Below are 15,486 nucleotides of genomic sequence, written 5' to 3' on the forward strand. Positions count from 1 at the left end.
TCGGGGGCTAGGATTTCAACACATCAATTTTGGGGGACATTCAGACCATAGCAGTCCTCAGTGACACTTTTGCATTGTGTCCATGTAACTAGTGTCTGAAGACAATCCCTAGATTTCTGCTCAGGTAAGGGGGACGGTTCTCTGAAAGCTTTGAGGAAGATACTCCAGAGCGATGAGAGACCCTGTATCTTGTGAGCACAAGGAAGGGGTAGAGCATGGAGAACCCTAACATATATGGAGAATTTGCTCTGATGTCCGTCGCTTGATTTGTGTTAACTAACAAGGCAATTTTCCAAAAGCCCCTTTGAGTTCGTTATTATCCATATTTCACAAATTAAGGATGCACGAACTTTTCCAAAGAACAGGAATGAGGGACCAGATATTTGAAACCAGCTCAGGCTTATTCCAAAGTCTGTGCTCTTTTACGTGGCCTGAAAATACCCACCTGAGTTAGCATGGACAAGAGTGTTCTGTTAGCTTTTTCTCAAGTTAGGGCCTGGGTGTCTTTAGTCCTGTCTCTCCTCACCCCCAATCCTTCCTGCTCACTCCAGATCAGTCGTCGATAAGAATGTTTGGGATTAGGCCCATCATTAAGCCACCTGTGAGCTCCAGTCTGTTTCCTCTTCTTATGGTGCCCAATGGGCAGAGCCCACTTGGTGGCTCCAGGTCCTCTCAGGGCTGAGACACCATTATCCTCTCCCACCCCATCCTCTTTGCACCCCTCCCCCAACCTCAGGGAATCTTGTTTTTGAAGATTTTGCCTACTCAAACACTGCATTTATGAAGATGTCCTGTTCCCATTACTCATTAACTGGAACTTCTGGCCAGCATGAGGTAGCCAGCACTACCTGGGGTGGCAAACTGTCATCAGAAAGACAGTGGCAGGGTGAGCCTCAGCTGAGGCGCACCCAGGATTGCTGGAGTATTGAAAACAGCTGACAGTTGCTTATTATCTCTATGCCTCCTGGGGTGGCCTGGGCTTATTATCCTAGGTGACCCCCCCCGGCTCACTGACATACACACATGGAGCTGGGCTTGAAGCTAGATTTCCTGGCACACAAGGCAGTGGTCTTTTCACTCAGGCTGCTTTCTAAACTTTTGTACCCTGTCTTCCCATGCCCCCAAACCACCAAATGTCTCCCACTCTCTCCAGGACCAATCTTCTTCCTTGGCCTAGCACTTAAAGGGATCCGTGATCCATCACCTGCTTGCTTTCAGATGTCATTGTCCTTCCTGCCCTAAAGCACTGCTGTGTTCCTCTCCCAACATTCCTCGCGTCCCTTGAGAACTTTGCAAATGTTGGTGCTCTGACTTGAGACCCCTTGCCTTCCTTTCCCTTCTGGAAACCACTCTCTACCGGGAGGCTTCGGCCCTTCATTGTCTGCACACTCATGTGGCTCTTACCACTTTCTGCCTCACTGTCTGGAGCAGGTGGGCTCAGCTTTCGGCTTTCCAGTGCTCAGCCAGGGAGCCAGCATTTGAGTTCCCCTCCCAGCTCGGTTCCTCTCTGGGCCTCTCGGCAAGCCTTGCACATTGGGTCCTCCCTGTGGTGGCAATTAGGCAGTTGTATTCATCACGATGGCCGTGTTTTTCAGCTGGGGAAATGTTGGTGGGCCTAGGACTAGAACACGGAATCCCTGCTGTTCTTATTATCCCGGTAATACCAGTGAAGGTTTTAAATTTTTCTTTTATTAAAAAGACTAATTAAAGTAATATCACTCCCTAACAGAAGAAAGCATTGTGTGTGTCAGGAAATTTCCCTGAGCAGAGTCTTTCCCCATTCTTCTTGCTGACCTTCCCCAGAACCACCAACAGGTGTGGGCTGAGAGCAAGGACAGCTTCAAGGTCCTATCTTGGGGTCTGCCTCTCATCTGCTTGCGTAGGGAGGAGGGAAGCAGGCCCAAGGCCTCTAAGGCCAACCAGGATTCCCTGCCCATGGAGGGTGGCAGCTGGTGGCAAAGAGTAGTAATTTCCCCTCGGATCTCCCTTCTTCTTATTCTTTCTAAGAACATCTACCTTAGAGTGATTCAAATGGATATATATTTACAATATATTATGTAGACATATAAAATATATTTAAAATAAAACATTTTATTTAGGAAAAACCACCCTCTGCTTTGCTAAACATCCCAGACAGCATACCAAGTTTAACAATCAGCATAGGTCAGTGTCTCCCTTCCCTACTGTCTTGTGGCTTCTACCTTTCTTTGCAAATGTTTAGGGATTGGTGTTTGCTCTTTGCTTCAACCACATGGATTTATAGAGAGAAACTGAGGCAGAGGGTTGAAGGCACACAAGCATGAGATTCCTGCCCCTAGTGCCTTTTTGTGCCCAAAGTTAGGGTTCAAAATCCATTAAACGGCTAAATTATTCAGAGAATCCATAACCTTTCCATAAAACTGGCTTGAGGTGAGCTCTGAAAATGGTTCACTCTTCACTTGACCCAGAAAATTCCACAAAATCATGCAAACCAAGAGGTTCCTTTTAAGACCACCCCTGAAACTGCCCAGGCCATCAAGGGTGTGTGTTGTCTGAAAAGCCCCGCAGTCTCTGAACAGTGTGACTTTGCAGAAGCCATGTATGCATGCTGGGCTGTCCCTCTAATGGTTCAGCTTCAGCAGCCAAACAGGGGCTCACCCTACCACTGCCGAAAGCTCCCCTGCTCAGGGGAACACGAAAGAGGTCGCTGGGCACGGGTTGAAATGACAAACAGTGACTCTTCTACAAATGTGGAGGTTTATTTCAACAAAATGTGAAAAGAATACAATTTACTGATGCTCCTTGCTCATCAGGGTATGTGTCCCTCGAATTCTCAATGAGACCAGTGAAGGCTGCTTTGTGAACTAAGTGAATATGGCCATCTCAGCTCAGGCAAGTCTTGTCAATGCATCACTGATACTCCTCCGAGCTCAGTAACCTCACGTATGCAACAGGCTGGGGGAGTATCAGGTTGCTCACGTTCTATGGCTCTTCCTGGCTTCTCTGTAAGAAGAATCCCCGTCCGGGGGAGACCTGCAGGGAGGCACTCTGGGGACAGGGGGGTAGGCCATACAGACATCTAGAGAGGAACTCTGGTGAAGGGGGAGAGGTAAAACAAGTGTGACCCGCCCTGCCTCTGAAGAAATGCCAGGGCAAGCAGAGGGGTTTGTACCGCCTACAGGTATACGGAATCTTACTAATTACGGAAAAGAATAATCTGGTCCAAGACAAATCCAGTTTTTACTTAAGCTGATACCAGCAGTAGTGGATGCTTCTTTCTGGACTGAACGTTGTTCCCCACCCCTTCCTGCCCTCGTCGATGGTGCTGAACGCCTGCACTTCGCACCAGGGCAGCCTGGCCGAGGCGCCGAGCTCCCGAGAGCAGTCAGTGATGTATCCGGCGCCCATCCGCACAAGCGGTTCCCGGAGAAGGGAGGCGGGGCTCCTTCTTGTGCGCGGACTATAGCGTTAAGGCTCAAAACTGTAGCTCGTACGAAAGTGTTCATACCACTGCACCGAAATGTCTTAGTGATTTATTTCCTCCTTGGTCATCAGTGACAAATGCAATTAGCTGCACCGAAAGAACCGGACGGTCCACCAGCCGCTCTCGCTTTAGGAACACCGACGGGGGAATCCGCACGCTCTCTCCTCCTCGAGTAAACGGATTGTTGAAAATAAACTCCCTCCACCACTGGTGAGGAGGCCCCTGCCGCTGGCCAGGGAGGGACCGGTGAGCCCGGAAGACAGCAGCACCACGACGGAGTTGTAGACCAGCTTAAGGTCACGTGGATTCTGTGTTCCCGGGAAGCCTGCTCACACGGGGAAGGCCGGCTCCTGGTGCTGAGAGCAGAGACGTCAGCAGGGTTCCTTTCAGCAGCTGTGGGGAGACCAGCCGTACCTGCTGCTAGGAGAGTCACCCTGGAAATAGAGCGGAGTGACTCTGTAGGCACTAGTGACCTTTTATAACTATCAAAGCTCCAGGCTTCATAGTAAGTAGTAACCTTCCAAGTCCTAAAAAAGAGAGACTGTCAGGCCCACTCCCCCTGTGGCATGAAGTAACTACTTCCCATCAGCCACGGAAAGGGCCGCTCCCCCAGGCTCCTCTTCGGCCCCAGCTCAGGCTACTGCACTATGTGACTCCCAGCAGGTCAACAGCTGGTGAGCGGCGACATGCAAGGTAGGGTAGGCCAACCATCTTTCCATTTGCTCTAAGGGAATCAAACCCACAGTCGAGGCCCCTAAATCAACAACAGTGACTCGGTCTGCTTCCTGGATCATGGTTTTGCCCTCATCTTTGAGTTCCCACGGAGCTTGCAGATTTTATACTCCATGAAGAAGAGACAGGTACCTTGGTGTGAGTAAATTGGGAACTATTCCTCTCCAGCACCTAGTGCGTACCAGGCTGAACATGGAGGTAAAAAAAAAAAAAAAAAAGACTCGGGGCTTCCTCCTCGCCCTGGCCCTCGTCTGTTGCCGGCGGCCGCAGGCTCATGGGGCCAGGGGCGAGGGCGGGCTGCCGACTGCCTGACACCGCCGCCCATTTCCCTGGGCTGGGGCCAGGGAGCTGTCAGGCCAGGAGCAGCAGCCCTGCTTTTGTGTAGTGAGGCCTCATGGTACAGTCTTGTACCCTTCATTGCCTTCGCAGGTCCTGGCAGGGACAGAGGGCTGCAGTCCCAGACAAGGTAATAAATACTGAACGGGACAGGTGTGACCGCTGGGGGCTTTGTGACCCTATATCCCGGTACGTCATGCATAACCCGAAAACGTTCAAGGGGAAGCAAAATGCCACTTGGATTCCAGCGCTGGGTCTCCTATGCCTTCTCAGTAGAGTGGTTTTGGCTATAAGAGGCAGCTCTAGCCCTTTTCTCCAGAGGCAGGGCGGGGATGGGCAGGAAGCCCTTTCTACGTTGAAGGGGAGTCCATGGTGGAGAGGATCCGCACGACTTCTGCTCGCTGCGTGGGTGAGATGTGCTGAGTCATGTGAACGATGGAGTCCATGGCAACCTCGGGATTGGCCTGTACCAAGCTGGAGAGAGGATTGCGGACGGTGAGGAAGAGAGAGCAGCAGCGTCTAGATGACGGGAGCTTAAGAACTGTCTGGGAGCATGCTGACAGAAGCCACTGCAGCTTCCCCAGCCACCCCTCACCGGATTTGTCTTCCTACATGAAAAGAGTCGCCAGCAGCAAGGCAACTACGAGATGGACCTGACACGTTTCGCTGCGCCAGAAAGTAAGGAATTAAAACAAAAACAAAGACGAAAAACCAAAACCCCCTAATAAAAGCAGTGGGGTGTGTCACAAAGAAAATGGAACCGGCACAAAGGTGTTCCTACTGGCTCAGTCTGGGACATTTTGGGCATTGAAGTGAGTGTAATAATGAATTGCAAATTATTAAAAAAATAGAAATTCATTATTGGTGTAGACTAATGAATACATACATGAATGGAGAAAGAAGACTTCATGCTTACAGGAGAACTGGAGTGGGGACTGTGGAGGACAGAGTTGGAAAGTTATCCTTTTGCAACCTCGCCGTAAAGGCCGGCTCAGACCAGAGCCCTCCACGGGTGCTGGATCTAGGCGGGAATCCTGCTGAGGAACAGGGTACCTGCGACGGCCCTCCAGTGTCTCCCCCCAGACTGACTGTTTATCGGGTGCAATGGGGGAGATCAGTAAGTAGCATCTTGACCAGGTGATTCTAACACCAGGAGGGGCAGATGATATCATGTCTCCAGATGTGGTACCCCCGTGAAGGCCACTTCAGGGATGTAATATTCCAGTGTAATATTAATCATGAGAAAACATCAGACGACAGCAAAACGAGCAATGTTCTACAAACGGTGGACTAGGTAAAAGCTTCCATCAGTGGTGGGGTGCCTGGGTAGCTCAGTCGGTTAAGTGTCCGACTCTTGACTTCGGCTCAGGTCATAAGATCAAGCCCCGCACTGCACTCAGCACAGAGTGTGGAGCCTGCTTGGTATTCTCTCTCTCCTTTCCCTCTCAAAAAAACCCCTATCAACGTTAAATTTACTAAAATTGCTCCTACTGTGGTTAGGTAAGAGCAAACACACTTTACTATCTGGGGCAAAGGGCCGTGATCCATGTCACTCATCCTCGGTAGGTTTATGAGAGGGTGTATCTATGGGAAAGCAAGCGCACTCACAAGTGATAAAGCAAAGGGGGTAAACTGTAAATAATGGGTCCCCCTGAGTACAGATCTGTCTCCCGACCTGACATTTATGTCCCCAGCCGCCTCCACCACCCACTCGATGGAGAACACTGAAAACTCTTGGCTGTGGGAGGGGAGGAGCTGCCAGGCCGTGCTTTTCGCACAGAATCGTTCGTCCAGTCTGAGGATCACTTGGAGGTACCGGTCGGGCACAGTGAACTAGGCCTTCGTCTCGTGGAGATCCCTAAGTGCCCGAGGGACCAGGAGCAGAGAAACAACTGTGTTTCTGGGCTCTGTTTTTATCAGAGGGTCAACTACAGCGGTCTCAAACAGAAAAACCCCACAAAGATCATAAGGCATCTTCTCACGATCTGTTCTTAAATCTTTGCTCCTTCCCAGGAAGCGAGCCCAGCTTCTCCTACAGAAATCCCCCGCTGTGGGTCTCACCTGCGGATCTGCTTGAGGACGTAGTCTCTGCTGATATACTTGATGTTTTCCTCGATTACTGAGCGAACACCATCTTCCTCGGTCAGCTGCTTCTCCAGCCACTCCACCAGATCCTTGTTATTGTCCCAAACGTAGGCCTGCAAACAGACAACTCTTGGTCAAACACCAGAGGCTAAGCCAGGCTGGACACCCTGATTGTTCACGGTTCTGCACGACTGCTGGCCTTGTAGTGGAAAGAGGCCTCAGGACAGGAGTGTCCTCATTCTCTTTTCTTCTTTTGGTACAAGATGCCTCTTGAAGCATCCACTTGGGCTCCTGGAGGCACCCAGGTTCACACTCTGACTTCAGTCCTATCACTGTAGGTCTCTACCTACTCCACAAAGGCTGACAGACTGGAACCAGCTGATGGGCTGGAGAGAAACAGTTAAAAGCCCGAATTGTTTAGTGCAGTGCTGATTGAGAGGCGCCTGCCTGGCTCACACAGTGGAGCACGTGACTCTTGATCTCGTGGTTGTGAGTGTGAGACCCACGTGGGTGTAGAGTTTACCTAAAAAATAGAAGTCAACGTGTGTTTAAAAAAACCTAAGGGGTGCCGGGGTAGCTCAGTCGTTGAGCATCCGACTCTTGATTTCTGCTCAGGTCATGATCTCGGGGTTGTGAGATCGAGCCTGGTGTCCAGCTCCATGCTCAGTGCAGAGCCTGCTTGAGATTCTCTCTCTCCCTCCCCCCTCCACCCCCTGCTTGCGTGTGCACTCTAAATATCTGTAAAAAAAATTCAAATGAAATGTTGTCTTTTCTGAGGAGGTGATCCACAATTCTTAAACTGTAAGTCTCTAGCCCCTGCCAGGCTGGCAGAGGACTTGCGCGGTTGGGGAAGCCTTGATGCTAGGGGAGAGCCACTAGGTCAGAAACCTACCCCCCCATTTTACTGTCTGTGAGAATATTCCAAAGGGGTAAGGTGTCTGTAACCCTGAAAATCTCAACAAACCACCTTGTGCCTCCTTTTTTTCGAGATCATTTAGCTGAGTATTTCCTAGGTAGTTGACTACATAATAATTCAGGAGTGTGTTAGAAACCTAATAGCCTTCTCCTTGCTCTCTTCTCCTCTCATTTTCTTTACAAATCATTTAGGAATCGTTTTGTTAATGGTTTCCGGAAAACCAAGTACCACCATTAGGGCTCATTCATATTTATGTCATTTTGTTTGGGTAATTAAACACAAAGCTCGTCATTTAAAGGTGCGCTATCCTTCTCTGTTATCACTAACGAAGTCAAAGTCAGAATGACAATGAGTTTGGCGCTGTAATTTAATAGGTGGGTGCATTAGGGACTCTCAGAGGCTTTGAGGCTTGAGACGTGGCTCAGGAAACCTGTATACAAGCAAGGCGTCGGAGCCATGGCTGTCACTGCAGGAGCCGGGAGGCACAGAGGGAATGTCGTCTTCACCCCCCTCAAGGGCAGCATGCAGTCAGAAACAGCGCTGTGCGGTTTTCTAACTTTCTACTTCATGCCTTCAAAAGGAATGGCTTCTTGTAGACTCTCACTTCCACATCTCTCACTTAGCCGGTGAGTTAGCTGTGACCGCTTATTTATTACATCATGTGACTGGCTTCCACGTTTCTAAAAATTCTTAAGGAGCCCTTCACAGTGGAAGGATTAAGGAGCCCAGGATTAAGGGTCAGCAGTGTGCCCTTCCTCGTTCTTTAATGCAGTTCTTTTTCTGGCCCCCAACGTGCCCTCTGTTTGGGACAGCGGATACAAAGATCAGCTCTCCTAGCGAGGGTGTGATGGCCAAGCCAGTGTCAGCCCAAGCCTCGGTCAGGACTTCTGCTGCCATCTCTGAGGCAAAGGGCAGGGAAGTGTCTTGTTCGGAAGGAAAGGAGGTGCGTGGCAATGTCTTCCCCACACTGCAGTGGTCTTCTCTCCGGTATCCCCGGCGCCATGCGCCCCACATATGGACTGGATACATTGGGATTCTTACCCACTGCCGCCGAACTCGGACATCTCCAACTCTATCGTTGGTAATTTAGACTTCTCCATGGCTTGAGGACTTAGGCACAGGCCCTTACTTATGCAGATTTTGAGGGTTGGAAAAAATAAAACAGTGAATGCTTCTTGGGTTTCAGAATGGGAAACAAAACAAAACTAGATTTACCCAAGAATCCCAAAGCCTTTAGGAGAATATTTAATACTCTTATTAATCATTTTTAATCCGTTTGCTTTTAATTAAGAAACAGCATGATGCTTTCCTATCAACATATGCCAGGGAGCAGATTAATTGTGGCTTAAGATAACTCTCCTTGATTGGTGTAATGTATTAGCTAACGAGACGCCTGCTTCTAACGATGCTCAGACACTGCGCTGGAAAGCCAGCTACCCTCTAGAGAGAACTCTGCCTTCCCCTCCCGCAGCCACAGGATATGCCAGGTGTTGAAATTAACCATTTCAAAAGTTCCTAGACAGGAATTAAGGGCAACACGTATGAAAGATTTGCTGTTCGCTCTAAATACGACAACTGGACAACCACCAAGCCAAACCTCAGTCAAGCGTCCATCATGGCAGCGTATGCCAAGGCGATGGGGTCCCAAACCCTCGTCAATAGCATTTGCAGCAGGAACAAACAAACGTCAGCACCCACAGTGCCACAGGGTTTTCTTAACGGGCCTGGGAGGGTGTAGGGTACTGCAAGGCTCCCTTCTACGGAGTTAAGGAGGCTACAGTTCCCTACCTGCCCTCCGAGAACCGAGATGTAAGGCTCATCATCCCAGCCATCCAGAAGGACGGGCCAACCCTATTCCCAGAAAGGGAAGCCCTTATCATTTCCCTCCTTAACATTATGAAAACGTGGCTGATTATTTCCAGTGTGGATTTTAAAAGCAAGTGTGAAATGCTGGGCTGCTAATCTCATGACAGGCCTGGGCTCACGAGTCGCCTGCCTCACACTCATCCCAATCGAACATTTTAATACCAATAAAGTATTGATAATTAAACATCACCACACTGGCCTTACAGTACCTGTTCAGCGGATGCTTTATCCTTCTCTGCATCAGTGGATAAGAATCTCGGGCACTACGCAGCCTCACTAATTGTACGTAGTAATTAGTCTATCGCACAAAATCTAAATGACCTGTTTAGAAAGCCTCCTTTCTAAGGATTGGATAGCTGTTAAGTCCTCCTTATTCAGTGTACAGGAGGACCAGAGAGTGACCAGGGCACAGTCTGATGGATCTGAGTCCTGATTACCGTGCCCTGTAGATAACTCAACTGGGGAGCTTTCTGGAGATACCTCCGGCAGTGTGATTTTTTTTTTTTTTCTGAGGCTTTGGAGTAAAACAGCAAACAGCCATGTGGGCTGGGGTGGCCTGTGGACCCTGTCTTCTCAGAGCTACTCTGGTCTCAGCCCCACCCAGGGCCAAAAAAATGTTTCCCAGGTTCTGTCTTCCCTCCTCCTTCCCTGGCCCGAAATCAGAAGTTCGGTGCATGGGACTTGGCCAGGGGTAGCATGAGACCGGGCTTTGGGGACAGGGGAAATCAGACAAGCCCATCAATGGTGCTTTTTCCTCTGTCATCCTCCCAAGGGCCTCCACTGACCGACCATCTCGTTTGGAAATCCAGAGTAAGCGTGAGTGGGTGGTGAATGACCCGGATCACAAGACCGTATTACGGCACCCTAGCCTGTGGGTAAGTTAGAGCAAGCCACGTCAAAGGACACGTACTGAGACTCGACTGTGCTCACGGCTCCTGCCACAATCGTGAAGTCACACCTGTAGCTCTTAGTTCACCCTCTGATGTGTGCTGAGCTGAGCGAAGAGGAGCGAACAGGCGTCTTTTGAGTGTCTACTAAGTGCCAGGCACTGTGCTCCATACCTTCTTTATCGTGTCATTTAAAACTCACTCAACCCTGTGAAAGAAACGTCATCTCTGCTTTACACAGGAGGGGACGGAGGCTTAAATAAACACCATATCCAAGTCGGCAAGGCTGGGGTGTGCAACGTTTGTGAGATTCCAAGACCACGTTCTGCTCACGGCCCCACACAGAGTTCTCATCTCGGTTTCTACTCCTGGGGCTTGGGGGAAAATCAGTCTTTGAAATACCACATAACTCAGACTGTGGATCTAAGAATCGAGACCGAGAACCTACCTGCACAACAGACACGCACTGTGTTCCTATGACCCAATTTAAACCCCAGTTCTTGGTACTGTTTGCAGGGACCTGCAGTGATGCTTTGCCTCTCTCTGCAGCGAAGCCCTAGGCCATAAACCTTACTATTTCCTACAACAGGACTGTCCCAGTGGGTTCCGGTGGAGTCCCGTGACTCTCAGGAAGAGTCCTCTATGGGAAACAAAAGACTTGCCCTGCTAAGTTACATAACATCGCAGTGTCTTCAAATTTTCTGTCCCCAAATCTCTTTCTTTAGGATTAAGATTAAAAGACAGATTCTCTGGGACAAAAAAACACACCGCATGGCTCACAGATACCTATCGCTAAATGCCTTTCCCTGCCAGTAACCGCACTGAGGATCAGAAGGTTACTTCCCGGTGCAAAGCCAAGGTCTGGACTTGGCTGGTATTTGCACCTGAGACACAGTGCACAATATCTATCACTGTTTGAAGAACCAATGGTGGGGGGGGATGACATTTTTAAGGTTTTAAGCCATTCCCAAATACGGAGCCGATTCTGTGTCAGCCCTTCCCAGGCAGCAGAGACGGCGTTTCAACTGTGCAACACTTTCTTCTCTCAAGGGCGCTCCAGATTTTATCACCCACCCCACACTAAACTAGGTCCTGCTGAGGCTGCAGAATATGGAAGGAGGTTTCAAAGCCACATCGCAGCATCGCCGCCCGCCCTTTCTCTCCTCAGCTGTCGTCCTGTAGTACGGAGCTCAAGAGAATGTGGTCTTTTGTAGGCAGGAGGGAGGGAATAGCCTTAGTTCCTGGGTACGGTTGGTTCCCAGCACCTCGGGCGGCGGCCTCCTGCCTGTGGGGCCGGGGTTGTCTCCTGCACTCGATTTCCAGCTGGAGTCTGTGCACACACAGCCCACTGTTCTCTCCACCTCGACGACACGGCAAGGACTGGCTTCTCCGGATGCACCGTCCCCTGGATACAGGATGCTAAGGAACTGAAGGGCCTATTCACTCACTTCATGCTCGGAGGGAAGCTATTCCTTCTCCTCATCCTTGTGCTTACTGAGGCCATGCACGTCCATTACTGACTAATGTGGTAGGGAGGCGGTGCGGGCCTCTCCTGGCCACACACACACACTCCATTTACCTAGCCGGCCACTCTGAACTGGAGAACAACCTCTTATTTTACACTTGCGTGACTTTCAATGCCAACTTCCACTAGGAGCTGCCAGTAGCCACTGACAAAATTGTCTCACTCAATTATGATGCCACAGACTGACCTTAACCTGAACCAGATGTCACATAAGGCTGCGCTCGCCTGCTGCACATCTGAAATATTTATCTAAAAAAGCTTTTCAGTCGTAAAGAAATGGGTAGGCTTAACACAGAGGTGAATCTTAGAAGCACCCAGATTCACTGGCTTTAACAATGACGGCAAATCTTGGGAGTTCCTCCCTGAGAACAGTCCGCAGAGACGTCAAGCAACACTTCGCAAGAAGAGGCTGAAGGGCCCGCCCTCCCTCAGTACGCTAACCCATGAGGCACCAAATGTTCCGATCAAAACAGCTATCAGGAAAAGACACTTTTGGCACATACACCAATATCCTGATAAATGGATATATGACCTGTATGATTTACTTTTAACTCATATAATAACTATGAATAAAGGTCAATTTCTTTTTCTTAGTAAAAGTAAATAGAGAAAAGTTCCAACTCTTTCTTCTCATCCTCCCATAGACTGTCTTGTGCAGCCCACAATTCCAGGGGCAAATACTGGTGTCTGGTCAACCTGGGCTCAGACCCGCCCCATCCCAGTCCTGGGGCAAGAGCACCAGGGACACTTTCTCAGTGGGGGCACTGGTCCAAGCCCTGCGTCCTCTCCATGAGATCATCCCAAGAAGATGTGGGATTCTTGGTTCCCTGCAGACAGGGTGGACACTTCCTTCCAGCTCAGATTTGAAATCAGAAGATCTGTAGTTGAAGCCCCAGCATCTTCCTGCCCACATAACCATCACCTCTGATTAGGCTTCTTGCTCCTGACTCCTGCAGTTCCACCCCCCAGCCAGCCTCCCAAGTGGCCTTCCTACAACACAAATCAGAGTATGTCACTCTGCTGCTTTAAATACTTCAGTGGCTCCCCGCAGACTGCAGTCCAAACCCTCAACACACCTTCCATGGCCCCGCATGATCCCAGTCTCTTGGGATCTCTTGCCATCTTGAAATATTTGCAGTGCTTTGGATGCATGACACTCTTGCTATCAGGCCCTGAAACATACCATTCCTTCTTCCTGGAACGTTCCTCCTACCTTCCCCCCACCCCTCACCCCCATCCCAACCTTTTCTTCTGGTTCATTCCTACTTTGTTTTCAGGTCTGCTGAGACACCACTTCTAGAAGTCCTCGACTCTCCTTCCCACAGAGGGGCTCCGGTGTCCTCCTCTGTGCTCCATGATGTCCTGGGTTTGCTATGTGTAATATCGGCCACACTGCTGTACATGACCTCTTGGCCAATCCATCTCCCCCTTGAGATGATGGGCTCTGTGTCAATAGGAAGAGCATCTGCCTCTTTCACTTTCCAGGGCTAATGCAGTATCTGGTACATAGTAAGTCTTCAAAAAGGTTTGCTGAATGACAGAATGAGCAGCAAAAAATGTCCTATGACCTCTTCTAACAAGCCACTGTGACATGTCACTGTGTGGAGAGGAAACAGGGCTTAGGCCTGTAGGCTTCCCTTTCACTTCTGCCTCTAGGGGCCTGAGGATTCTCGGGTGGGGTAAAGAGCAGAGCACGAAGGCTCTTCTGAGGGCACCCACCTACCTTCACAGTTCCTTCCACTTCTACAAACCAACGCCGTAACATGGCCTGAATCTGGCCATCGGTCAGCTCTGGGTTGGCATTGTGGATTTTCTTTTTGACCAGGTCCTCCAGCAGGAGACGCCTCAGCCGCCAGTAGAAGAAGGTACGGGATGTTTTCCAGTCCAGGATATCCTACGTACAGACAAGAATAAGCCTAGTCACCTCAGCCCTAATCCTTGCCCAGTGCCCAGTCCACAGGGAACTCCACCGACACAAAACCCTGATCACTAGCAAGCCCCGTAGAGACATAACAGCTGGCCGGGACTCTAGCTCCTGCCGCCGTCTCCCCAGTTCGGAGCTACAGCCCCCTGTCCAGAGTACTGCGCACGGCAACAGGCCTCGTTAATGTGAGCCCCACCCATGGCTGAGATGTTCTGGGGAGGAGGCTGTAAACCTCCAGATAATGAGACAATACGGACCTGGTTTGGAGCAGAATGGCTCGAACAACCTGCACACGGATCAAATGTGAACTGCCTGCTGCGGGAACCCTGACACTGGGTCCACAGCCTGAGGACCACTGGGGAAGCTGTCCCCAGTGGAGCCACATGAGACTCAGTTTCCCACCAGTAAAATGGAGCCTGCCTTCTGAGGAGTCCATGGTCATGTAAATCAGAAATTGTTTTGGGGTAATAACAGATACACGAAAAAGGGAAAAGTCTCTCCAAAAAAAAAAAGGAAACGGTTTGATCTGCACAAGTTGTTTCAATCCAACCCTAACAGTTCCCTGCTTGTGAGCCTATGTGCACGAGACATACACTCGCTTGCTTGCTCGCGGGTCTCTGACAAGTCAGGAGAAGTGGCAACCACTGTACTTACGTTAATAACACCCTTCTCCTGCATCCGGCCTGGTGTGTCGTGCAAGTCAGCAAACTGCACGGCTACCTGATGGTAAATGGGAATTAGGAATTCCTCCCGCTCCTTCAACTTGTTCTCCAGCTCCTTCCGCTCAGCTGGGCTTAGCTCTGGGGTGCCTGCAATTAAATAAACCTGCCCGTCACACTGTGTGGTGACCAGGAATCTCTCTGCACAGAAGCAGCCATAGTCACAGGAAGCTCAAAAACACTGCCCCGCTCTCTGTGGCCTGGCTCTCCATTGTGTTTACCACCTCTTTGCTGAATAACAGAACTCTGTGAGATGCCAGACTGGTCCTTATCTTGCCATGGGGAGCCCACATGTCCTCCTCTCCCTGTGGAGGTCACAACTGTAAAAGCAGCCATGGGAGTCCCTCTCCCCAGGTCTTTCTCTGAGCAGGTGCAAACAACGGCCTAGGGGCCTGTGTCTCTCATTGTCTCACTGACTGACAGCCAGGCCCCTCCTTCCCCGTGCAAGACACCATGCCCGTGCCTGACTGACCAGCATTAGAGCAGCTGGACTATTCTGCATGTGCGACAGGGGAGGGGGGCAGTCGCTATGCCTCCAGGCCCAGACCAGCAGCCCCTTCTCCCATGTCCACACAAGTCTCCCGCCGGAGGACTCCTACAGTTGCAAGCTGCTGTTACTCCACAGCTGCTAATCTCAGGTTTGAAAACTCTTAACCTGAAATCAGAACAGACTCTAATTACAGCCAGATCTGTGTGTCTTATGCCAGCTCAACAGATGGGATTAGCCAGCTTCCTAGTCTACACCTGGGCCGCTACTGCCAGAGCCAACCCCTGACCAGAGTGATAAAGACATTCTAGTTCTTGGGCTAAAAGTGAAGCAAGAGGGGAAAAGAGAATGAATGGCAGTCCACAAATCCTATTTGGATCACTGAGCTTCTAAGCACACAGTACCCTCACTCAACAGATGCCTGTAAAGAATCTACAGTTCTTTGTAACAGGGAGGACCCCCCTCCCCCACCTTCAGTCAGTCGTGTCCCAGTAGAGGTGCTGCTATGTTATGCTTTTCTTCCTAATTACTCCCAGAATAGGACTT

The 15,486-nt window shown here is 50.1% G+C and overlaps 2 protein-coding genes across 11 annotated transcripts in view; one reads left to right on the top strand and one right to left on the bottom strand.

Annotated features, from left to right (window-relative positions):
- AATF (apoptosis antagonizing transcription factor) overlaps positions 1–10,569 on the top strand; it is a 133,970-nt gene extending 123,401 nt beyond the window's left edge. For both annotated transcript variants that reach the window (XM_087854594.1, XM_087854593.1), the window contains one exon: positions 10,171–10,569. In XM_087854594.1, coding sequence (XP_087710720.1) covers positions 10,171–10,282 — 112 coding nt within the window. In that variant the 3' untranslated portion in view covers positions 10,283–10,569. The remainder of the gene's footprint in view (positions 1–10,170) is intronic.
- ACACA (acetyl-CoA carboxylase alpha) overlaps positions 2,718–15,486 on the bottom strand; it is a 280,609-nt gene continuing 267,840 nt past the window's right edge. For 7 of the 9 annotated variants that reach the window (XM_045773207.2, XM_045773206.2, XM_045773203.2 and 4 more), the window contains 4 exons: positions 14,389–14,543; positions 13,534–13,704; positions 6,593–6,729; positions 2,718–3,897 (listed from right to left, as the gene is read on the bottom strand). In XM_045773207.2, the coding sequence (XP_045629163.1) occupies positions 3,531–3,897; positions 6,593–6,729; positions 13,534–13,704; positions 14,389–14,543 (830 nt within the window). In that variant the 3' untranslated portion in view covers positions 2,718–3,530. Of the gene's footprint in view, positions 3,898–4,634; positions 5,006–6,592; positions 6,730–13,533; positions 13,705–14,388; positions 14,544–15,486 lie in introns of those variants that run through there. The other 2 variants (XM_087854592.1, XM_045773208.2) reach the window with 1 other exon arrangement.

Source organism: Ursus americanus, chromosome 23, assembly GCF_024610735.1.
Source record: "Ursus americanus isolate L20-20 chromosome 23, mUrsAme1.1.p, whole genome shotgun sequence".
NCBI lineage: Eukaryota > Metazoa > Chordata > Mammalia > Carnivora > Ursidae > Ursus > Ursus americanus.